Below are 26384 nucleotides of genomic sequence, written 5' to 3' on the forward strand. Positions count from 1 at the left end.
ATAAATAGGAAATTGATCTTGTCCCGTCTACACACTAGAGATTAACCGCGGGGCATGCATCTGCTTTTAATTTTGGTTAGCCGCTAGTGCGTAGGAGACTATACACATATTACATGCAAAAGTTTAAAAATATATGTCGGAAATGGCGGTACTGTTCCGGAACGCTAGCGCCATCTAGTGGCACTCGATAAAGTTAGTGTTGGAATGCACCGGTGTGGAACCGGCCGGGCTTGCGAGCGAGACGAGACGAGACTTAACTGTTGGCGGTCGGCCGGTGCGGACACTAAAATTATCACGCGTTCCTCGAGCTAGTTATATCTGCCTATCTAAGTTAATTCTAATCGAAGTAATTCCTGTGTTGTAATAATGACCACTGAAGCCCACAGAAGATTACGATGAGCGATAAAAAAACACCAATTCCGAAATATATATAATCGCAGTTATACTTCTTTATACTTGAATATTATTTTTCTAGATAATTAGTTTAAATACTATTCAGTTTGGAGAAGAACCACTTTTGTTTTTACATTACATTGGCCAGATTTTCCAGAAACATTCATCCATTTATAACTGACCTGTTTTTTGACGTTTCTCCAATAAATATACAATTAACGTTAGCATCACACCTTATAATGTATCGTTTACAACATACTACAGGAAAGTATTACGGACAAAAAGTTGTTCCGATGTTAAATATACAATTATCGAACCTAAAATTACCAGTCTTAACTTATCAAAAATAACATAAAAAATCTAACGATTTTCGATAAATGTTCATTTTATTAATTAATGTTTTAAATGGTTGACACATTTAATTTAAAAAGGCATAGACTTACAATTACTTTTTTCAAAGTTCCGAATAAAAACAAATAGAAGTGTTAAAAAAATTTAAAGTTTATCAATCTATGGCTAAAATTCGAACATTCTACGGTACACGTTATTTAAAAATATATTCTGACTTCGCTTGCGAATTGAACACCAAGTGAATTTATAATACCGAGTAATTACTTAACACTACCGCGTTCGAGGTACAAAAATAACAGATTACCTCATAGAAATATACAATATTTACAACAGTACCGAACTTAACAATAATTATAACTAGAAAGACAATTTTTGTTCCAGATAGAAGATTTTGTTACATCACAATTTTAGAATTTATTTTGAGCTTGACATCCTACGTACAATATGCTTCATTAGTGCTTACTTTAATTGGAAAGCAATTTTGTACTCATGTATCATTAAAATTTACAATATAATTATGTATAATGATACTAACAATGGTAGCCTAGTGACCTTACGTTCGGCTTCTTACACTAGACATTCGGTTATCAAATCTCAGACACCTTGGATTTTTCGATGTTACGATTATATAATTATATTATTTGCATTTTATTTAACGAAGGCGAGGGAAAACATCATGAGGCAACCAATTGCCCAAGAGTTTCGTAAAAAGGTTTATGAAGTCTACCAACTCGCACTAGGCCAGCTTAGGGTACGGCATAGTCTTGAAACCCATGCCCAGCAGTGGGACAATATTGGTTTAATAATGATACTTATATTTTACCGCATGACTGCCAGCACGATATGCATTCTTAAGACATATGTGTAACTAACAGAAACATTCTAGAAATCGATTATTGTTCATTACACATAAATAAGGTTAGAAAATGGCAAATACTTTTAAATTAGCGATTGAACTAGTTTTATTGTTTATTTCTTTATATCAGAACTAATGTAGTGACAATGTTAACACGTTATGAAAATAATTAATAAATAATCGTACGTAACATACGTACATCCGAGCGATATTGCACGAAATATATTTGACGATAAAATTAATTAAAATGTGTCATATATTTATATGACTACAGGGGAACTTTAGAGAGCATGCAACACAACCTATCACTGTAGGTAGACTTACCCTCTTATAAAAAATAAACATTAGTCTTAATTATTTAATGTGTCCTTTCTTTCTATTACAATTATTTTAATTTTAAGAGAAAACAAGACAAAAAATAGAGGTTTAGAACTGCTAAATAAAGGCCTAATATGACTCAATCTTCATCTAATTTCATAACACGTAATTCAAAATCAATAGTTAATTATCGAATCTCTTAATTTGTTAACCAGTTTTAACTAAATGTCCAATTTATACTAATCATAATCAACAGCCAATGTACTACGAAAATAAGTTTGATATATCCAAGCCACTATTTTTCAGCGACATACTCTTATTGTACGAAATCAAAAGCATTGTTCAGCATTACAAAATTAACCAACTCTTTTAATATCGTCGACAACCATATCATTTACATTCACATAACATTTTTAGCATTTAATAATACAAATAACATACAATGTTATTATTATTTTGCTTTTAAATATAAATTATACTTTAACGGCAGTATATTCTAGTCATCTTCGGCTAGTTTATGACGTCATAAAGTCTCAGGAAAAGTACTGTATAGTCTGTGGTCGACGCGGCGGCGTCACGAGCGGCGCGGGGCTCGTCCCGCCCACGATCAGGTAGCCGCCAGATGTCACCACTTTCTTCGAAGCGGTGATATCTTCGTTATTTATTATCTGTGGTAACATGTTTCAAAGTTTTACAAAACTATTATAATTACCAAACATATAACGATAGAAGTCTACATAAAAATCGTATTCAAATCTTAATGAAATAAAAATCATATTTAATAGAAATCCAGTTATCACTTGATTCTTTTTCTGACTCTTGTCTCATTGAAATAAGATATATAATATTATGCAAATTTGACAAGATTGTATTTTTAACTAAATATATTATTGCAAGCTTTTATTTAAATCGAACATTGTCGAATACATTACAACACGAATACATTACGAGAGTCAATTCTTGAATTTTAAACCAATAAACCCCCAACCGGTTGTGCTGAAATTTGGCATGATTAGTTTAGTAGCGTTAAATACAGTATGGTTCGCCATATGGACCCACATGGCGGACCAAATATTTTCCGTAAACATGGACATCTATAATCAACCTCAGATGAGATGATTCTTACCGATAGGCAGAAATAGGCGGTGTTGCCTTCCGAGTCGTTACACAAAGGTTCTTCTCTTTTCTTCTTTTTTTTTGAGGTTCTTTTTTTTTAAAGGGTTTTTTGTTTAAATCTTTTTACCACCTCCGAAATACAAAGACAATTTAATTGAATAATATACTCACACTCACAGGCTTGTTCAGTATGATGGGTGACACCTGCGCGGGCAGCTGCGCCGCGGGGTTCGGCTTGTACGTGCCCACGCACTTCACCGTCGGGGTGCCGCCGCTGGGGTCCTCCACCCTGCTCACTGGAACGTTGTTATAGAACTTACGTCATCATCATCATCAACCATAGATTAGTAAAGATTACTCACTTCTAACAAGAAAATATAACCAGATTTGAGAATTGAAATAGTTGCGTAAAAAAGTTTTGCCACGTATCCGTGCTAAAATGTCCCTAAAATATTTGAAATAATTATTTATTTATTATGTAAATTAAGCAGTAGGTTATTTATTCGTAAATTTTCTCTAAAAATGTTTTTATTTGTCAAGAATTAAAAAAAAGAACTTACTAATAAGCCATTTGTAACTTCATTCAATTTCAAGGCGGCGAAGTATCTTTACTAATCTATGTCATCAACCCATTATTGTCACACTACTACTACGGACACGGGTCTCCTTTCAGAATGTGAAGCATTATACCATAGTCCACCGCGCTGGACAAGTGCGTATTGGTAGACTTCACATACCTTTGAAAACTTTTTCTAAGGTATGCAGGTTTTTCACGATGTTTTACTTCACAGTTTAAGCAAGTGATAATTAATTTCTAATATGCACATAACATTGAAAACTCAGAGGTGCGTGGCGCCTGGCATTTGAACCTCGGACCCCTCTATCGAGTTTCTTAACCTCTATCACTGCTTTTATACTCCGAAGTAATACAGTAGAAACTCGATTAACTGGACTAATTATGATCGTCATTAGGCATTCGGATACACTGTGTTAACTTTCTTTTTGTAATTTTGATTTTTTAGCTTCTTTTTTTTATTCTTTTATTAGCTTTATTTATTATTTGTTCTATAGTATGCTAACTCAATATTTACACTTAATCTTATATATTAGTCCTGCATCTATCAATTAACTGCACCCTCCCTATTTTATTTTGTGTTCTTTTTTTGGGTACAATAAATAATATTATTATTATTATTATAATCGATAGTATGAAGAAGTGTGTTTTGTGCATATGATGTTTATTAAAAATAACCAATACATATGTCGAAAATCGTTTATTAAGATATACATTTTTCAACATATGGGTACTGCATAGTAAGTGAGTAGGCATGATTATATATTTTGAAATTCCCTTCTTAATTTGGGTATGTCGCGGCACATATGCACGGACGCAGTAAACGCTAGTATAGAAGGGGCTTAAATAAACAATAAACATACCTATAATAGAAGACTTTGAACCAGCCTGTTGTTCATTGTTGAATACCCTCTGAACAGTCGCCTTGCTCAGTGCAGGCGCCGGTGGTTTCTGTCGAAAAACTAAATGATAAATACTAAAATACTTCACAAAACGTAGTACCAAAACATAAAATTTAGAACAAGAGTTTGAAAGGTGGTAGAACCCTTTGTGGTTCGAATCCGGCGGCACCACCGCCACACCTATTTCCACCTAATAACAGCAGTGTTAGGCGCTGCTGTTTTCCGGTTTGAAGGGTGTGGTAAGGGAGACAGACTTTTCCGAGGCGTTCCAGCTTAGTCCTCAAGGGTAGCGGCGCATCTGTGGCCGACCTCAGGTAGGAATATCTAATCCTATCTGGGGTTGATTACAGATGTCCATGGGTGGCAGTACCCACTTACCACCAGGTGGACTGCATGCTCGTCTGCTATTCCTATATTATAAAAAAAAAGATCGTAGATACGACTTGCCATGATTCAACTGATAAAATAATATTTCAAACTGAAAATTGTATCTACATTGTGGGCAATACGAGTAAGAGATTTTTTTTACTTCGTTCATGTAACATATTTTGTTTTATATCAAGTCATATCTATGAAGCAGAACACAGAGCGTTTTTCTTCCCCTTCCGCGCGCATATGCAACTTGTATCTTTATATATATATTTCTTATGCGTGTGTATGTCACTGAACTCCTCCTAAACGACTGGACTGATTCTGATGAAATTTGTTGTGTGTGTTCAAGGGGACTTGAGAATGGTTTAGATTCACAATTTAGTCCGTGGGAAAAGGTTTTTTTAATTAATTTTTAATTCGTAAGTAGTTGATGATTTTGGAATGTTTCACATTGGATCGTCAGACTTCGCTACCATCGCAGTTTCAAATATTCTATCTATTTTCAAACCCGTAAGTGATAAAGGTTGTTCACCCTTAACATTTTTTTTATTTATATGGCAACACAACGTTTGCCGGGTCAGCTAGTAGACATATAAAAATGTAGGTAAATGATTCTCTGCAACGCGATTGTCTTACGTTTCTGCAGTGGTCGTGAGCAATCTATTTCAGCGATCCCTTTCTTTCCTACGGCTATATGTAACCGCTAGTTAATAGTGCATAACTGTGGTCTTAGGACTTTTGAAATAAAGCAACTATTTCATATCCGCAGTGAAAGAGGAAGAAAAACGCTTCGTGAATTCTAGGGGTACATCTAATCTGTGTGTGCGAACACATAAGCGATAATATGAGGATGCTATACAATAATTATAATGGGGATCAGTGTGCAAAGCTGTGTGCAAAAAGCGCTGTTATTAGTACCGAGACAGTAAATCAAAATTCTACTAAAGCTTTGGTATTTCTAATCAGACGACCCTTGTGGTTCAAGTTCGTAGCCCTGTGTTCAGTTTGCCTTCCAACCGTCTTATTCAACCAACTGCTGTCCCAGTGTTGGGCACGTGTCTATTGTCAAAGCTTTTAGCCCATAGGCTAGCACACTGACCGCGTTCGAGTTGGTAAACTTCCCACGCCACTGAACTTTTATTAAATAAATCACAATGTAGGTTTCCTCACGAAGTTGTAGTAAGTATTTGCTAATGTCCTTTTTTTTAAATTTAATTTAATATTGTATAATTAGAGGTGCATGCCTGGTATTCGAACCCTGGATCCCCCAATTGAGGGACGTAAGTTTTAAACCAGTAGACCACAGTTCCAACTGTCTAGGGCCGTATTTTTATAATACATTTCCAATTAGTATTTTGGAACGAAAAACAACTGCGATCAACTTTAGATTGAACTCCGTTCTATTTTATAAGTGTGACATCTCATAACCACTTAACGTGGAGTAGTAGGCACTTCCATACAAAGGTTGACGACTATTTTCCCCTTATCTTTCCATCTCGCACCAGCGTCAATGATTTAAAAACTAATTCAAACTTACTGGAACATTGTCAGAGGACGATTGTAGCCTATTATTAACTGAATTCGATTCAGTATCTGTATTTGTGTTGCTATCCTGTAAAGTTCAATCACACTTAAAATTAAAATAGCATAAATAGACACTGCTTATACTACGACACATTAAGTAACATTGAACAAGGAGATATAATTGTACTCAAAAAAGGGAATTATTATGTCATTTTATAGTAGCGATTTGATAAAGTATGTTTATAAGTTATGTCATGTTTGAAGGTGGTAGAACCCTTTGTGGTTCGACTCCGGCGGCATCACCGATATTTCTACCTAATAACAGCAGTGTTAGGCGCTGCTGTGTTCCGGTTTGAAGGGTGTGGTAAGGGAGACAGACTTTTCCGAGGCGTTCCAGCTTAGTCCTCAGGGGTAGCGGCGCATCTGTGGCCGACCTCAGGAATATCTAATCCTATCTGGGGTTGATTACAGATGTCCATGGGCGACAGTAGCCACATACCATCAGATGGACTGCTTGCTCGTCTACTACTCTTATATTTTAAGTAAATAAATCAAAGATAGTTTTGCAAAATCTAGGCATATGATCTGTTCTGATTTTATTTATCTAAACTGATTACACAATTCAAACCAAAATTTTTGACTGTTAATCCTTCGTTAGTTAACAGAAAATATTTATATTTTTTTAATTCTATCTTAATTTTATTACATACAGTTATAACAGGTGTAACTAGTGAAATATAATTACAGCTATTTTGATATTTTGCAAATCGCTATTATAAAACGACAATAGGACATGTATGGAAGAATAGTACATTGATGCAAGGGGAATCATGCGCGTACGACACGAGCATTTAGATAATACACATAGTAATATAATATTGTATTCATTCGCAGTGGCAGCGACAAACAAGTATACTGAACTAAAAGATAGAACCAGAGCAGATCTGCGTATCTATGAAAGAATGAAGATGCCGGCACATTTGCATGAAGCAGCCATCTTAATTCTCACGACTGGCAACGCGTTTATAATCAGGTACAGTCCGCGCCAAACTTCTAGTCCGCTTTAAGTATAGAAATGAGTCGCGTCGCAACAGCAAATTGTAGATATTAGCGGGAAGAAGACAGCGCGGGCTCCCCGGCACCCTCCGCTGCCCGCTCTCGCCCACAGATAAATAGCTGCGTTAGTGTGCTTACATTACGGAGATATACTAAACCTAAACCTGCGCGCAACAACTTCAGAGTGGACTAGAAGTTTGGCGCGGACTATACCTGCGTCCGATTTTGTTATACAAAGTTCTCGTTACAAAGTGTCTCTGTTACATAACATATCTATACCTTAATTCGCAAATCAGCCAACTCCACTTTTTTTAAATGTTTTTTTTATTCATTTTGATAACAAATGGCGTTGAACGAAATCACAACAACAATTTTGATAACAAATGGCGTTGAACGAAATCAAAATACATAAATAAAAAAAACATTTTGAAAAAAAGTGGAGTTGGCTGATTTGCGATCTAAGGTATCGGTATGATAACTCTGTACCTGTGTGTGTGTGTGTGTGTGTGTGTGTGTGTGTGTGTGTGTGTGCGCGTGCGTGCGTGCGTGCGTGTCCGTGCGTGTGTGCGTGCGTGTCCGTGTGTGTGTACCTGCGTGCGTTGCTGCGTGCAGACGACGTAGTGCTGCGCCCAGTGCGCGCGCTGGCAGGCGTAGTCGCAGTACGACGTGTTCCAGCAGCAGTAGAACTGCGCCTCCTGGCTGCAGTTCGCGCACCTGGGTGAGCAATATGCACGAATATGCGTTATGAAACTTATCTATCGAAATTATTATTATGGTATTCTAATGTAAAAAGGCGCACGGCTCGTGTTTTGAAAGTCGTGTTGTTCTATTAACGTCTTTATTATAACGAATGAAATCTACAATAATAATCTAACTTATATTAAAAAGGCATAGCTCCACATTTTTCAGCTGCATTTCTTCAATTACTTTAAGGACGATACTTATTCAGGTTTTGTTTTCAATGCATAACGAAAATTATTAATACGTATAAAGATTAAGTCTTTTGATTATGACACTATAAAATCTGACGAATGCATAATTTAGATTTATCAAACGTACGGTTCTGATAGCCAGCGAAATGAAGGACTTGACATGCATAATATATAATGGCAACTAGCATTATAAGATTTAGGCATTTTATGTAAGGGTAATGTATAACTGTATCACATTAGTTACTTAATCGATTTTTCTATAGAAATCACAGACTTCCACATCTAATCATAGTTCAATAAGTGCATGGAGAGTGAAAACAAGAACCAAGTTTGTTGTCAAATCTTGACCAGATGAATCTTCGAGTTTGAGGAGATGCAGGTTTGAAGAACCGGTCCAAACATGCTGCCTCATAAAACTATTTGGCTATTATGTAGTTCGAGACGAAGCTGTAGCTACTATACAATTCAAGACAAAAGTTAGAGAGCCCAGTGACCAAATCTCGGCGACGAGAGTGGAAGATATAAGTATAGATATACTATCAACTACCCACCATTGTTTGGACTTGGCGAGTTTGACAGCGGCCTCGAGATCCAACTGCGCGGCACATCGCGTCTCGTTCACCAGTCGCACGCGCTCCTTCTCGAACGACGCTCGTATCTCCGCAAGCATCAACTCTGGACACATGAAACAATGTTATCATCAATCTGTTCCTAAACTGTATCTATACTATGGATATTTTATAACTAATGTAGACGTAGCTAACAAGCATGCCAACCAGATTAGATTCCAACCTGAGGTCGGCCACAGATATATTACTACTAAGGACTAAATGGGAACACCTCAGAAAACTATGATTTCCTAACCTCATCAGTCTACAACAGAGTAGCGCTTAATGCTGTAATTAGTTGTGAGGGTGGTGCCTTCAGTAACGAATCACAAAGGGTTCTAGCACCTTCAACTTCAACGGTTTCTTAAGCCTCGCTAAGGTTATAATAGTTTTTAATTTCAGTAACAGCTAAATTCGAAAGCGACAAGTTAATTGCATAATAATACCTTATAAACAAACATTGAAATAAAATTAATAATAAGTTTTCAAACTAGCGCTAAAATCCTTTACACCTGGATGAGTTCAATCGCCCGTAAGGAAAATCTATGGCCTCAAATGACTCACTTACCATGATTATGTTTCAATTCATCGATCTCTTGTTGGTGTCGCCAACGCGACTCTTCTAATTGTAGTTTCAGCCCTGTCACCTCCGCCGCCGGCTCGTCTAGTTTGTCTATTGTGTCTTCTAGTATCGTTCTAAAGAAATCTGTTAACTGTTAACAAAGTAAAATAAATTAACCATTAATCAGACAACACCCAAGACTGCATTGCTAATGACAGTTGATTTTATCATTCTAAGTTATGACTAAAATATAGGGTCGTCGTTGATGGCATCTAAATATTAAATTAAGGCAATCAATACACTATTGTTGTAAGTATCATGGTATAAGAAGGTTAAACAAGGGAAAATAATATAATACCACAGAAAATTGAATTAAATATAAGGCGGAGAACAAAAATGACCATTTCATTAATATTTTTAAATATGGTATGTATATTAATATATGTTTTATTGGTAACTTGCTTACGCATATTGCATATTTAAAAAAACTTTTAACGATATTTAGATTTTTGAACTCTTTAAACTGGACAAACCTTTATGGCATTCTGGTTGAGTTTGGCGGTGACGGGTCCCGCCGACGAGGGCGGGGGAACGTTCCCGAGCGGTGCGTTCGCGTCGAACGGGTTCATTAACGGCTTGTGTTGAAGTCGCGGGGGCTGAAAAGGAAAACATTATAATATTTTAATCCTGTCATATATGTAATGTTACTTTAGAAATCGAATAAAATCTAATCAGCGTGGCACTCACGTGAATATAAAGAACATAATTCAATTATAACAATGATTGTTATAAATTTATTGTTAATTATTTTCGTGTATAAAATATTTTAAAATTATTCAATATGCGCGGCGGAACATACTATACCGTTCTGACACACAGAAACCTGGTCTAGGTATTACTTAAAATGGTATTTGTTTTTTTTTTCGAGTTATTTGTGTTTTGTATTTGTCTTTGCTTAAATCCATGACATCCAACACACGGCATGTCACAATAAAATTTTATAATTATAAACTCTTGTTATATACACTACTAATTATTGATAATGACTACTCACCTCTCCAACATTATCCTCACAGGGTCTACTCGCCGATACAATTGGCGAGGGCTGGACGCTCTGCATATTCCCCAGGACAAGTGGCGACGCCTGGGTATTCTGCATATTCGTCATTGTGAGCGGGCAGCCCTGTGCACTTTGCAACATGGGCAGCTGCTGGGGTAGCATGTTAGGTGGCGGGGTGTTCGTGGGTGCGACGGTCGGTACCAGCGGCTTGGCGACGATGGGGTATTGTACGGGGTTCGGGCAGTTCGTGATCGGGAGTTGTTGGATGCCGGACAGCTGTTGCATGGGTAGCGCACCGTTAGTGCTGAGGCCGTTCAACAATGGTGTTGTTGCTTCGCCCTGAAATAATATGCAGAATAATGTTAAAAAATGTTGAATATTGTTCTTTTGCCAAGTTTAGTAGGCTTAACAAGCTAATTACGTTATGTCAGAAATATATGAATTATAACATTAATATGTAGATTTTAATTATATTTGTATATATGAGTCAAACTCATGTTTCTAACACTTGTCAACCCACTGTAGTATAAAACTACACTGTCTATGTGATATAGATATGTTTATAATTTTTTCAGGCATACACTACCACATTCCTTAATATTAACATCAAGACTTTTACTAACTAGAAATTATTGTAATCGTATAAGTTTATTAAAAACTCAATAATTTGTGTAACTTCGTCATATAAAAAGTTATTACGACTTTCACTTGAAATCTTGGTTACAGGTGGTTTGAAGGTTTCCTCCGAATTTAGAAACCAGTCGCGTCGCAGTAACAAATTGTAGATATTAGCGGGACGAAGAAAGCACGGGATCCTCCCCCCATGGCACCCGTCCGCTACTCTAGTGCTTGGGAGCTGACTAGTAGTTTGGCGCGGACTATATCATATCTCTTAATATTAACAAAAGCACTACTCAATCACAGCATGCCCTTAAAAAGGGAATTAATAAGATTTTAATAACTAGAAATTATTGTAATCGTATAACGTAAGGAGTTAATATAAAAAGTTAATAACTTGAAATCTTCGTTACAGCTTTTTAGTTATATACCAACGAAACCGTACTCACGTCCTGTGCGTCCACACCACCCACGGACATGATGGGCTGCAGGCTGAAGGTCCACTGGCCGTTGAGCGACGTGATCAGCGGCACCGTGTGCACCGTGGTCGGGATCTGGCCCACCGCTGGGAACGGGCTGGGCGTGGACACCACCGGTGTTGGTGGTACCACTAGCTGGGTTGATGTTGACGGGTTTACGATGGTACCGCCTGTTGATAGAAATGATTCGTGAATATGCTATTCAATGTCTCACTCAAACCATCCTTACTAATATTATAAATCCGAAAGAAACTCTGTCTGTCTGGCTGGTTGTCTCTTCTTCACGCCCAAACCACTGGACCGATTTTAATGAAATTTTGTATAAAGATAGTCTGAGACCCGAGAAAGGACATAGGATAGTTTCTATCCCGGAAATCCCACGGGAACTAGAGATGGCGATCTAAGATCGATTAATCGGAGAATCGATCTTTTGGACCCAAAACATCGATTATTTTAATCGATTTTAGTAAGGATTGAATCGTAAACTATGCATTTGATCTTTAGCAAAGTTGAAGGTACGAATTTTCAGTTTTATGTATGTTAGTATGTTATATTATTTTCTTTTAAACGCGGGCGAAGCCGCGGGCAAAAACTAGTTTTCTATAAAGTAGTAGTAGCAATCAAACATGCAGTCCACGTGGCAGAAGCCTCCAGCATGGTATGTGGCAACTGCCCTGGTATTGTAATCAACCTTAAATAAGCTCAGATTTCTACCTGCGATTCAGTCACATACATGTTGCTACCCCCATGGACTATGTGGTAAATGGTAAGAATATTAACCGGACATATGAATTTAAATAGAAATTAGGCGCTTAACACTGCTTTGATAATTTACAAATACCATAATACATCAGGGTACTCTGCCCATGGGTACCCATCAATTGGTGTAGTGTTTATTAATGTAATATCCACTAAACTAGTTTAATATTTTTATTTATATAATAGTTAAAAATTGCCTGCCAATACATCGATATATAACATTTAGGTTGTTAAGCATAGATTAGTAATGATTACTCACTCCTAACAAGAAAATGTACCCAGTTTTGAGAATTTAAATAGTTGCGTAAAAAAGTTTTGCCCCGTCTCCGTGCTAAAATGTCCCTAAAATATTTGATATAATTATTTATTTATTATGTAAATTACGCGGTATTAGTTATTTATTCGTAAATTTTCTCTAAAAATGTTTTTATTTGTCAAGAATTCAAAAAAAACTTACTAATAAGCCGTTTGTGGCTTCATTCAATTTCAAGGCGGCAAAGTATCTTTACTTATCTATGTTGTTGAAATGAATCAATGTTTAAACTTACTATTGCTAGTGGTGACAGTCGCGACAGTCCGTGGCACGGGCACCGTTACAGTGCTTCCATTTACAGTAACCGGTCTCAACATCCGCACCGGAGCCTCTGTAGCGGGCGGCTGGATCGGTATATACACCATCGAGTTCTTCCCGTTCAAGTCCGACCTGCCCTCCTCCCCTTTCTTCTGCTGGAAGGTCTTCTTCGCCCTATTCTTCGCGTCAACAGGCTTCGCGGGCTTCCGAACCGGAGCCGTCGACACCACCTTATTTATCCTAACTTCGCGGAGACTCGGCGAACTCGAGGGTGCTGACGTAACCGGTCGCAAGCTGAATGAGTTCATCAAATTCATTTTTTCCACTTGACGATCCGCGTCGTCGAAGTCCATCGGTTCAGTTTTTATCTCCACTTCAACTGGCTCGTTGGGTTTCGTTTTGTCGCTGGGCGGTGTGGACGGCATGCGAGCGAACGCACAAACACCAACTTTGCCAACCAATGATTGGTTCGTATCGCCTTTCAACTTGTTCAATTTGATGACAGCGTCTTTCATGTTACGAACGCTGTCTGTACTCGTCGGTGTGAAGACACTACGATCGATAGCGATATCGGAGACTTTTGTTTTGGGTGTTACTTCTACAGTTTGCGGACTGGAAAGGCTTCTAACGCTACTAATAGTGGGCAGTCCGGTTAACGACCCTCTTTTTAAGGACTCCCTAGATTTCTTTGTTACGCTTGTATTATCATCTTCTCTTTGAATGGTATCTTTAGTTGTTATTGGACTAGATGTTGAATTATTTTTAATTTTATCAATTGTTTGATTTCCTTCAGTATCCTTGCTTTTAGGTGTGTTCTTAGTTTTTTGATTCTCTTTAGTTTTGTTATTGTCCTTGGATTTTTCAGTGTCTTTTGTTTTTGTATTATTTTCCTTAGATTTCATAGTTTCCTTGGGTTTTACAGGTTCCTTGGACTTCGTACTGTTACCTTTTGGCACTTCTGTTTCCTTAGATTTAGTCCCAATATTATTAACTTTTTCATCTTCTTTAACTTTTGCATCATTTTCTACTGGTTTAACATTATTGACTGGTGGCACTGCATCATCAGATTTTGCAACATTCGTGTCTTCTGGCTTTTCGATTACTTTTGATGCGTTATCTTTTTCTTCATCTTTACTTTCTGCAGAATTAACCACACTTGTTTTTATCTCACCATTTTTATCAGCATTAGGTGAGTTTGCAATAATATTCAAAGATTTATTTTTAGAATTTCTTCGTTTGTGTGTTTTCTTGTCTTCCTGTTTTTCTTTATCGATAGATTTCTTTTCTATCCTCAGTGGTCTAAGCCTTAATGGGCTAACTTTCACGCGAATGTTCTTGCCTTTTGGAGAAATAGCTTTAAAGGTTCTATTGGCTTTTAGGATCATTTTGATAGGCGGACGTTTGCGTTCTTCCATTGCCGAATTGTTCAACAAATCCTTTTCGCTTACTGGCGTTAAAGTAGATATCATTTTGACTTCATTATACTCAGTTTTCTCAACGACTCCTGCTTTTTGTTCCTTTGAATCATCTTTTTCTTTATCATTAGTCTCTTGGGAATCAGGTAGTTTTTCGTCTAACTTGGGTTCATTTTCCACACATTTCCGTTTCTCTTTAGGGCCTTCCATTATCGTAATAACTGCTTCTTCCATATCAGATCGACGTCGTTTTCTGGAATTTTCATTCATTTCCTTAGGTTTTTCATCCACTTCCATTGTTTTATCTCTGTGAAACGTATCAATAAATTAGCAATAATACATAGTTCTAACACCAAGTACATAAATGTACCAAGTTATTACAAATACTTGATCTGTGACTTAATATAATAACAAACTCACTTATCGATGGTAAAATCATCCTCCATTGCAATCTCAGCGCCGTCGGCCATCTTACGCGGTTGAGATCTAGTTGCATCTTCACTGTCGCTAACCTCACTGTAACATGATACAAAAGACTTTATTAAGCTTTCACGAAATTACTATTCGTACATCATACATAGTTTGGGTATATGTACCTTGAAATCTATTAAACCAATATGGATATGATTTGCGCAGGAGTATACTGTATAAGACTATACAACGATAATGTAGGACAGTTTTTGCCTCAAGAAACCCTGCAATAGTGTTCCAACTGATGAGAAATGTGAGCATAATTTACGCTTTCCATACTCACAGGCACACACCAGTATTCCCTGCGTCGTAGGTGTCACGAACACACACAAAGACGAATACACAAACATCCAGACCCAGCATAAATATCTAAATTCATCATTAAGATACCGAACTGGCCATTACGGTGGTCGCACTGCCACACGGGTCGTCAACATTTTATTTGTTTATTTATTACTACGACGCTTTATAAAACATGAAATAATAATACATACCCATCATTACTGGAGCTCTTAGAACTTTTAGAATTCGATCTACTTTTATTCTTGGCCGGTTTTGGAGTGGATTTATTGACCGGCGCTCTTAACTCCCCTTCAAATGAAGGTATCTGAAATTAATAATTCATTTTTAATAAATGATATTAAAACGAAAAATATGATTCCTATAAAACAATGCATGTACTATATATAGTATACCCATAGATTAATAAAGATTACTCACTCCTAACAAGAGAATGTACCCAGTTTTGAGAATTGAAATAGTTGCATAAAAAAGTTTTGCCACGTCTCCGGGCTAAAATGTCCCTAAAATATTTGAAATAATTATTTATTTATTATGATAATTACGCAGTATTAGTTATTTATTCGTAAATTTTCTCTAAAAATGTTATTATTTGTCAAGAATTAAAAAAAACTTACTAATGAGCCGTTTGTGGCTTCATTCAATTTCAAGGCGGCGAAGTATCTTTACTAATCTATGACTATACCATACAAGTAAGTTATCCACCACTTATCAAATCAGAAAGAAATCCCACTTCAAATCAATCAGAGATTTTATTCCCTTATTTATTATCGACTAACGCCCGTTAATAATAATTGATCTATCCTGTTTTGTTTACCAAAGATAGAAATTTGCCAATTTTTGTATACTAGGGATTGCATTTGTACAGATTTCGATCTTTAGCAGGTACAAATTTGATAAACTGATTATTAACAGGTGAAAGTTGAACGTGTCGTGTGACATCTAACTACATTTATTTATTTATTTACATGCCAACAGCAACACACACAATACATTATATAGTACTTAGAAGTACACTATAGTAGTACTAATAATTAATAAAGCTCGTATGAGTGCCAATTATAGGCATGAACAACGTTTATATATTAGTTTTTTTTTTTTAATTTGTATGGAGCAAATCTAACCATACGGAACCATTATAATGCTTACTGAGCATGGTAATACATTAAACATATATAACTAACTAACCATGATTTTCAGCTGTTCCGTCAGTTTGCTCGGATCCAGTTGAGTCTTGAACGGCGGGTACACGAATTTGCCGTATTTTCTTGATATGTTCCGAATGTGTTGTTCAGCTTCCTAGAACAGAAAATAAAACTACGTACCGTAAAAAGTATCGTAAGAAAATATAGTAAGTGTTATCTGTTTGAATTCCATGCAAATAATACTTTACTTATTTATTTTCACTTACATATTTTTAACTATACATTGAAACACAAGTTTAATGAAACGATATGGATAACGGCAGACTTACTTACATATGAGGTAAATGTCTATGTTATTAAGAGGGGTAAGACATTTATTTTCGACTTCAGGTAATATGTTACAGATGTGTCTGGGTGGCAGTGTCCCTTTACTATCAGATGGATAGCTTATACTCATTTGGTACCTACTTATAAACGTTCCTACCGTAATAAACTTAACACCATTAAACTTGTTTAACCATCATTCAGTAGTGCAAAACTATGAACGCGTGTCTCTTTCTACATTTAAACCGTACCTGCATACTATCGAGTATGTCCTGGCGCTTGGTCCTGAAGTTGTTGGGGTCCTTCTCGGAGAAGAGGAAGCAGTCCCGCGCGGGCACCCAGGCGCGGTCGTGCGCGCCGAAGAACCGCACGTCCACCAGCCCCGCGCTGCTCACTGACATACACTTCGCGGGCCAGTACGGGAAACCTGGACACATTATAAAAATTGACATTCTACTACCGGCGTGGCGTGGCAGAGCGATGACCGTACCGGTCTGACGCGCAAAGGGTTCCGGGTTCGATCCCCGGCCAGACAGATATTTGAATGTTGAATTTAGTCTCTTCTGGGTCTGGGTGTTTGTGTATTCGTCTATGTGTGTGTTCATGGCGCCCACGATACAGGGAATCCTAGTGTGGGGCTGTGAGTGTAGAAAGCGTTTAAAAATTATATAACGATACTATAATTTGTAGGGAAACCTGGATACCAATTTTAAAAATAAATTAATAGTTTGTGGGGAAAACCGTCACATATCGTAAACGTAATATTATTTAAAATACGATATATCAGATGATCTTTTTCTTTTTACGCGGATTTCTGCCCGAGACCGGTTCTATACTGCACGCGGTGCCACCCGCATTTTATAGACACTTTTTCTGTCATATAATACATATGCGCGCATGTAGGGATTTTTCCATTCCAAGGGGTTAATTCAAACACGTGGGTAAGACATGAACGTGACTAGAAAACAGCCCTTAGTCTACGTATACAGTTATACACTCAATGAACTAATGACATCACACACATGACAGACCCTGAGGACTTTAACCACAGATAACTAAACCATATATCAACTTTCTATTCCACTTTCACATCATTGCGTGTCCAATACAACAGAAATCTTAGAATTTTCTTATGTAGTATAATTAATAATTAATTAAACCAAACAAACAGCACGCACCTTTCAGCTTAGCCCAGAGCAGCATATGCGGCGTCGTACACACATCTGTGAACCAGGTCGGCTTGCGGCTATGCGCCGCGGCGTAGCACTCCGGACAGGCCTCGATCTCACCCATCTCCGCCTTGCACGAGCGGACCAGCGCCCGCGCCGCCGCCGTCAGCTTCGATTGCACTGAAACCACCTCGTCGCCTAAGCATCGAGTTAGCGGTGAAGCAACGGTTTCTATTTCATACGTGGTACACTTAGACTATACGTTTTGACCTGAGGACGTATGGGTTTTGGGTCTGCAGTACAAAAGTTTAACGTAAATGTGATAGGAAATGTAATAAATGCAATAATTTTGGTGTAACAGTTGAATTCGTATAAGAAATCGACCAAACAATATTTATATGGTTTCATGTGATCAAATTATACGAAAATTACAATGCCATAAGAAATAACTTTTAGCATATAAATTGTCAAAAGTGATTATATAAAAATAGGTTCCAAATACACATGTTTCTTTTGCTTATGACATATTTATTTCCGACGCCTTTAATAATAATATTTTTTTTGTAAAGCCACAGTATGTTTTTAGAAAAATGTTTGGTCATTTCTTTCGCAAATTTAACGTTACACTTAACAACGATACGTTCTTAGGTCAATAACGGTATACGACACATTTTCTACTAACCTACTTAACTAAGACTACAAATAAAAAAAAATCCACTACCATTTTACTTAATTCTCAACTCAACTAAATTTCCCAATTATCATGCTTAAGAATAATAAAATACTCATACTTTTTACATGCATTTTCATACATATAACATACATGCATATGTAAAAGATTAAATCTCTCACTATAATTCATTCCATCGTATTGGGAATACATATAAATCCATTTTTGATTCATCATCCCCATGTATGATAACCAGTACACCGTGGAAAACAGTTTCCACGGCAATCTGATCTTTGGAATACGTAATAACTGTTAGAAGATATATGTTAGTCATTGAAATATAAATGTAAAATTTAATAATTCACACTTGGACAGAGTGGTAATGATTTAAACTTATATTTCTGTAAAGAAGTTCACAATACTTCGTTTTCAGTGGTAGCAATGTATCTATGATCAGTGACAGGTGTAACTTTCGTTCTATTTGGAACAGATTACAAATGTCGATTGGCGACAGTGAATACTGTATATGAAGTGGATTACAGGCCCAATTAACTACTTAGCAAGCTTAGGTCATATTAAAAATTACGTAGAACCTCGATTAAACGGACTACTTATTGTCGTTAGGCATTCGGATAATCGGAAATCCGGATATTCGATTGTATCAACAACATCCGGTTTAGTGCACATTTAGTATATAAAGTTATGTGTTTGTTAAAAACAACAATTACATATCAACGAAAATCAATGTTTATTAAGAAATTATTTACATACGTGTATATTTTCTTCGATTATATACATACATAATGGGCATGATGACAGTATTAAAAAATTGAAGAATAAATGATTTCCTTAAAAACAATATGTTGAAAGCATTCTCAGAAATACCCCAGTTTTAATAAAAACTTTAAGATTCATTATATTTTCAATAAAGTAAAAGTATAAAATAATGCAGTCGGCCATCTTGTCTAAAACGCTAATCGGGGCGAAATGACGTCATTTTTTTGGCGTGTGACGGTATTGCTTGAACTTTTCTATGGGATATTGAAGCGTGACGTCACTCGCGGACGGCATGACATCCGTGAGCATTTTCGAGCTTAATTCAAAATTTGTTTTAAAAATGCTAATATTTCCGTTAATACTGAATTTATTGCCGAAATAATACGACTTTTGTAATCAGTAGATATGTACTTACATTATAGAAGGGGAGTTCAAAATTTGTCATCATGCCCATTGGTTGCGGTTAGTAGTACGGATAATCGCATCCGGATAACCGATGTCCGGATAATCGAGTCTCTACATCTAAAAAGTACTATTCAATTCTAATACTATTATCACACTATTAGTTAACTAAAATATAGATAAAATCAACGTACATGTGTTGAAGATGATGCTGTTGTGCAGTATCCACTGTGCGTCCGCGAGGAAGGCCTCGGTGCTGCCGTACAGGCCCTCAGAGATGTTCGCCTTCATGAGCGCCAGGTCCATAGGGTGCACCACGTACTTGACGTAGTCTGGGAACGCCACGCGGTCCACTGGCTGCATAAAGGGCTCCACCTGGAAGTGAAGTATACAAAAATTAGACACGCTTTTGTATGCCATATATTAACAAGATTGTTTATATTTATATATATTGTATAAAATTGTAAAAAAAGGAATTATGAGGCTTATTTGCCATAATTAACATATTTTCGAGCGCTTAAGTACATTTTAATACAAAAAAAGGGGATGAGGTATAACTCCGAGGTGAGAGTCCGCGTAAAACTGCTAGTCCGCTCTGAATATAGAAATGAATCGCGTCGCCATAGAAAATTGTATGACTACACCTGCTAGCAACAACTTCAGAGCGGACTAGAAGTTTGGCGCGGACTATAACAATGATTGTATTTGTTTACTTAATCAAAATCAGTCAGCCATGTGGTAACAAGTTTTCACTCCTGAAAACATTTGCCAAATTTTTACAACTTTCATTTCAACAATCGGTACAAATGTTTGCCCTCTTATTGTACAAATCGTATAAGCATTCCGAATAATTAAAATATTGCGGGATGTTTTTTTTTTATTAAGTTTCTTTCCTCGCGATATCATTCAGTTTCTATTTGTTCCCCTACTTATCAGTGGACGTACATGTAATAATAAATATTAGGTGTGCGATATTAGTATACATTATTCATATTTATATAAAATATACATACAAGAATATCATTGTGTTTGTTATTTTTACCAATGCTTATACGTGCGCGGCGCAAATAATTTGTAACAAGATTAATAAATTGCGGTGCCTATTGTTTAATCGACGTGTGTATAAGTTTTATAATACGGCCATTCATAAGTGATTCTTTCGTGAGCACATTTCAGCTTCCCACTGCTGGGCACGGGAATTCTGAGAAGGATTTAGGTATAAGTCAATGGCGTCGACGATTTCATATACTGTTGACAATATGCGAGAACTTTTAGATATGATTCTGATGAAGTTAATTTGTAATACGCTAATTTCCAAATTACGTAAATATCAGGGGTCCTGTATTTGAACGCCAGACGTACAGAATCGGATACCGATTTTTATAGCACAGTGCTATTACGTTTTTTTTACATTACGTTGATTTCATATTTATACCGAACCCAAAACAAAGGTTTGAAACTCGCCATTTAAATGTGTGCCTGGGCCGGGATAGTACCTAGAGCTTTTATCATCTTACATTTGGCAAGTATGGAGAGTACTGGCCCACTCGGTTAGTAATAATTCATATTATCCCGTATTTATCTCGAATTTTGATCTCAATTTGTAGCGTCAATGCATTTCGAATTAACCAAAAACAAATGTAACATAAATATAATGAAACGGAATTATAAAAAATCAACTCATCCCAATATTACACACTTGATCGTGTTCGCAATATTCCGCATAGTATGTCAAGTATGTCATTAATATTAATGTCGTGCTGATTTCGAAGAAATTTCAGCATTACCCTTGCAATACTATATCTGCTAATAGGAAAGCAAGACAAAGTGATGAATCGAGAAAAATGCAGCACACAGAGCCACATGCGTAACAACATTCGCTGTGTATTCGTGGCGTTTATTATTAGCGTAGAGGGGGACGGGTGTTCGCGTTCGTATCGATTTGTGCGCGCTAGAGAGGGACGGGTAGCGTCGGCGTCATGGCTCGCCAACGGGGCCTACGTAGATAAGTATAAGCAAGGTCATATCACTGAGCGGAGAGCCGCTCGGTGGCGCGCGATACGATGCCGACCGGCGATGGTAGGAGTTACTTTTGCATTCTGTTCGCTACGCCGCACGGGTGAAAGTAATAACGCTAAAACTAAGCCAAATACATGTTTTATTGTAGGTTTACATTAGGCAATTAGAGTATGCGTATAACCACGCCTTTATTTGAAATCGTATTTTTTATGTAATGTGCAATTCGTATACCTACTTGGGTATTAAGAGTAGAAATATTTGGTCGCTATGTAATTAGAAATTACGTAATAAATAAATTATCAAATTATTTTATATTCTAATCAAAATAGCAGTAATAATCATTATCCACATGTTTTCATATTTTTTTACTTAATTTAACATATGCATGTAATAAAAAATTACACTGCTAATAAATTAAATACACCCGTTTTTCTAGCAAGTAACGTTAATGCTTTTTTTATGTACATTATCAACTTCGATTTTTTAGTTTTTAAGAACGTAGAATACTTATATAGTGTACCTTCATTATGTTGGCGATCAACTAAATAAATAAATAGAGAAGAAATTAAAATATGGTCATGTGCAAATAAGTTTTAGAAGAAACCATAGATTAGTACCTACTAATCTATGTAAGAAACCTACGAAATTATAAAAGAATTACCCCATTCAAATCCATCATTCGTGCTAGAGCGTGCTTGAGCAGGTCACAGAGGCAGCCCAAGGAAATCCTCTTCATCGCTTGGGATCTGAAAACAATGACCATACGATAAAATAACCTCATTAATTACTTTCGATAACTATTCGATTAAGTAGTATAATTCATGTAATACTGTAGTAAGTAGTAAAAATTTGTACATATAATTTATAATTTTTATATAATGCTTAATTAATTTTATGTAAAATATATGAGCTGTTGTATATGAGCAACGATTCTTTGGTCACGTGCATTTAGCCTTTTTTCAAATTGTACGCATGAACCAGTCTTTTTAGACGGAAAAGGGCGCGCGTCACTCTCTGTATTTCTTTCATGTCCAATCATAATCACTTGTTCAGTTTATAAGAATCTACTTTGTAGGTACAAGGATGAAAGCTTTCCAATTATGCAAATAAGCATATTATCATGAAAATAGTAGTATATAAAGATATCTATAAAATGGTTGGTTGTGCAATTAAACCATCACATTTTTACAAAGTTGCCTTTGAAGTCAATCTTAGATGAAAAATTATTAGCATACATACATGCATGTATGTAAATGCAATTCAACAAAATAAAAAAGGTTATCTAGGTAGTCAGATTTGACATTATATAACCTAAGAAGTAGAACAAATTTTAGGTTACGAAATAAGCAACATATAAACCATACTCAATTATTTTTTGCCACACAAATATATATAATTGAAGTGGAAAATTTTAAATTACATGAACTGTTTCTGTTTCCTATATTATGATGACCTTAAGCATACATTATGTCAATGTGTCTTACACATTTGAGTTATAACTATTGGTTTTATTTGTAATTTTCTTTATACAACAACTATATTAGATATGATTATATATGTCTGCATATACAACATATACTTATTTGTTATCTGGTCATCAATTGTTTTGTTTATTAAGTACAAACTTGTATTGAAATGATTAATATCAATTTGCTCATTGATATGGTTAAATTAACTAACAAAATACATTTTTTCTACAATAATGATATAAATAATAGCAATGAAGTGAACAAACTTACCTAGTCTCCGAGCTCTCTGCATGCAGCACAATCAGACACTCGGGGCACACCCAGTTCTTCTCCGAGATGATCTTACTCCTCTCGGTGCCCGAGAGACACTTGTAGTGGAAGGACCGCGGGCACACAGTACACACCATTGGGGAATGTTGCTTGTCATTTGGCTCCTGCTCCACTGACCAGTGGCACCGCCAGCAGTATGGATCTGAACGAATCTTGCCCATCTTAGCTGGTGTCTAAGTATAAAAATAATTCAAGCATCATTTATAAATAAAGATTTTAATCATGTTAAAATAGAACATCATACCTTTATCTTGACAGTGTAGTGAACTTTAATGTCATAAGTGTCAAGTTTTAATTCAAACTGGCATAGTAGCCATTTTGCTAAATTTCTCTAGTTACAAAAAACTACCTTCAAATGTTTCAGAAACAAATGACACGTAAAAAATACTTGTTAAAGAAATAGTTTACATTTTACAATGAAATAAAATCAAATATGATTTAAGCTACTTATAACTTACTAATTCTCCATCGCTTCCAGGTTTTTTCTTATTTGGTGACTCCGTCTGTGCCTCATTTGGATTGTCCTTGCTTTTCTTGTCTTCGGCTTCTTCATCAGACAAGGAGTCTGCGTCGGTCTTCGTTATTTTCCCTGTCACCGAGTTGAGGAATAACTTGACTTTGTTAACAAACTCTGGATTTTGAGATCTCATGGACCTTTTCAAACTTGTTTTTTCTGGTACCTCACCATTGCTTATCTGAGAGTTGTCACTGCTCCGTCTACTGCCCACTGGTCTATCCACATCCAGGCTGTTTAAGGTAGTGTTTGAGCTATCCAGCGCTGTTCTGGACTTGCGAGTCTTAGTCGTCAGCTGTGTACATTCACTAATTATCTTGGATTCTTTGGCAGAATTTATAAGAGACTTTAGCTCCCTGCTAATACTCTTGTTGTGATGTTCAGTACCATCTGAAGTTGCTTCTAGTACAGTCTCAGGTTTTTCAGGCAATGGTTCTACCGGAGGGGACTCACTCTCCACTTCTTTCTGTACTTCCTTCGTAGAAGTGTCAGCATTTTTATCTGGCTGTCCAAAGAGTGCATTCACTAACAATGGGTTCCCTAGCAATGTTTTGTGTACTGAAGGATCGCTTTTGGTTGGAGATGTTTCAACAGATTGGCTTGCATCATCTGGAGCTGATTTTTCTTTTTCAAGACAAGTTTCGCTTAATTTGCCTTCAGGAGAGGTGGCAAGTAATTTGTCTTTTTCAGGAGCAGTTGCAGGAAAATTGCCTTTTTCAGGAGAGGTTACAAGTAATTTACCTTTTTCAGGAGAGGTTACAAGTAATTTACCTTTTTCAGAAGAGGTTACAGGTAATTTACCTTTTTCAAGAGAGGTTACAAGTAATTTACCTTTTTCAGAAGAGGTTACAGGTAATTTACCTTTTTCAGGAGAGGTTACAAGTAATTTACCTTTTTCAGGAGAGGTTACAAGTAATTTACCTTTTTCAGAAGAGGTAGCAAGTAATTTGCATTTTTCATGAGGGGTTACAAGTAATTTACCTTTTTCAGGAGAAGTTGCAAATAACTTACCTTTTTCAGGAGAGATTACAAGTAGTTTAGTCTCAGGAGAAGTTTTATTTTCATTTTTGGAACAATCTGAGGTTGCTTGTGACTGTACATCTTCAGATTGTTCAGGTTTTTTAGGTGAAATCAGTAAATTTTTGTGATCTTTGATAGGAGACCTTGAGTATGTCTTAATCCTAATCACCGGTATATCCTTTGGCAGTGACAACTTTATCTCCTTTTGTGGTGATGTACTCAAACATTGAACAGTTTTTGGTGGTGATTTAGTTTCAACGGCTGTTGGGGAAGCTTTATCAGTAGTCTCTTTGTTGGATGTGTCCGGTTGCTCTGCTTGTGGAGTCTTGTTGGCGAACTCAGCAGCTGAATCTTCCTCCTTCAATTGTTCTACAACAATGACTGTCTCCATGTCCCCATGCGAGCCCGCCACCTCCTGCGCTTCAGAGACATCCTGCGTGGACGCCACATCTGTATCCATCTGAGCTTCAGAATTTTCTTCCATAATCTGCGACAGAAAAGGACCTGGTATTTTTTGTGGTATTTACTGACAAATGTCATCTTTATCGATGAACAAAAACATATCACACTTATATTAAAGTACCAAATGTTTAAAGAACCGGTCATTACCCAAACAGACATCCAGGCTACCTACCTATTACCTACTTTCAATACAATAGTACCAATACATGCACAGAACTTACCTCACGTTTCGTCTTCTAAGAACTTCAATACGTAGCTTACTATGACACAAGACTGATGTGTTTTATTTAAGAAATATGTGTGAGCCCATTTATGACACAGGAAAGACGCCAGTCCGGTCAAAATATCACATTCACAACCAACGAAAGAATCCACACATTACCATAGCTAGCACAACTGTCGTGTACGTATGTATGGAGTATGGTATGTATATCGTTGCCTATCTGCTCTTCAGCTTCATTGGTCGCCTGCTCTTGTTGAGATTGTGGTGACCAACATGGTTATTACAGACATCTCCCTCACATCTCTTTCCATCCTTTTTCCTCTATTAGAATATTCTAAATAATGTTATCTCATTTTCTACACACTAACCCCTTTTGTCTCTTTCTAAATAAAGCCATTAAGCACAGGTAGATATCATATTCAGCCTGTCTGCCAATAATTTTATAATGATTGCGAAAATTACAATTTTGACGAATGTATGACTATAACCATTTTAATATCGTACCGAATTTCTTAAATATAATTGTATTCATTTTTACCTATTACAGCTAGAAATATAATAAGATTTATTATTATATTTTTGCATGGTAAGACCAGTCAATTCTCGTCAATATGTCATTATCT

At 36.5% G+C, this 26384-nt stretch overlaps 1 protein-coding gene across 1 annotated transcript; it reads right to left on the bottom strand.

Moving 5' to 3' along the window:
• Positions 1-416: 416 nt before the first annotated feature.
• LOC140747305 (uncharacterized) lies at positions 417-26138 on the bottom strand. Its single transcript, XM_073079644.1, has 21 exons — positions 25760-26138; positions 24001-25563; positions 23483-23715; positions 22405-22489; positions 19919-20099; positions 17885-18073; positions 16958-17133; positions 16426-16536; positions 15432-15544; positions 14887-14982; positions 13029-14773; positions 11692-11891; positions 10619-10963; positions 10098-10220; positions 9571-9715; positions 8946-9069; positions 8053-8176; positions 6420-6494; positions 4472-4559; positions 3212-3330; positions 417-2586 (listed from the first exon to the last, which is right to left on the bottom strand). The coding sequence occupies exons 2-21, from the start codon at positions 25558-25560 to the stop codon at positions 2452-2454; spliced, it is 5967 nt and encodes a 1988-aa protein (XP_072935745.1). The 5' UTR covers positions 25561-25563; positions 25760-26138; the 3' UTR covers positions 417-2451.
• Between the last annotated feature and the right edge of the window lie 246 nt (positions 26139-26384).

The sequence above is a fragment of the Epargyreus clarus genome, unplaced genomic scaffold (genome assembly GCF_041222505.1).
Source record: "Epargyreus clarus isolate Ecla_fem2 unplaced genomic scaffold, WU_Ecla_fem_2.2 ptg000014l, whole genome shotgun sequence".
Lineage (NCBI taxonomy): Eukaryota > Metazoa > Arthropoda > Insecta > Lepidoptera > Hesperiidae > Epargyreus > Epargyreus clarus.

Bases quoted from the DNA above. Each gene is read 5' to 3' on its own strand.
- LOC140747305 (XM_073079644.1), bottom strand. From the start codon at position 25,560: ATGGAAGAAAATTCTGAAGCTCAGATGGATACAGATGTGGCGTCCACG. The intron at 17,134-17,884 runs GTGCGTGCTGTT...TAATGTGTCCAG, and splicing joins GCTCTGGGCTAAGCTGAAAG to GTTTCCCGTACTGGCCCGCG. The intron at 15,545-16,425 runs GTTAGTTAGTTA...TATTAATTTCAG, and splicing joins CGGAACAGCTGAAAATCATG to ATACCTTCATTTGAAGGGGA.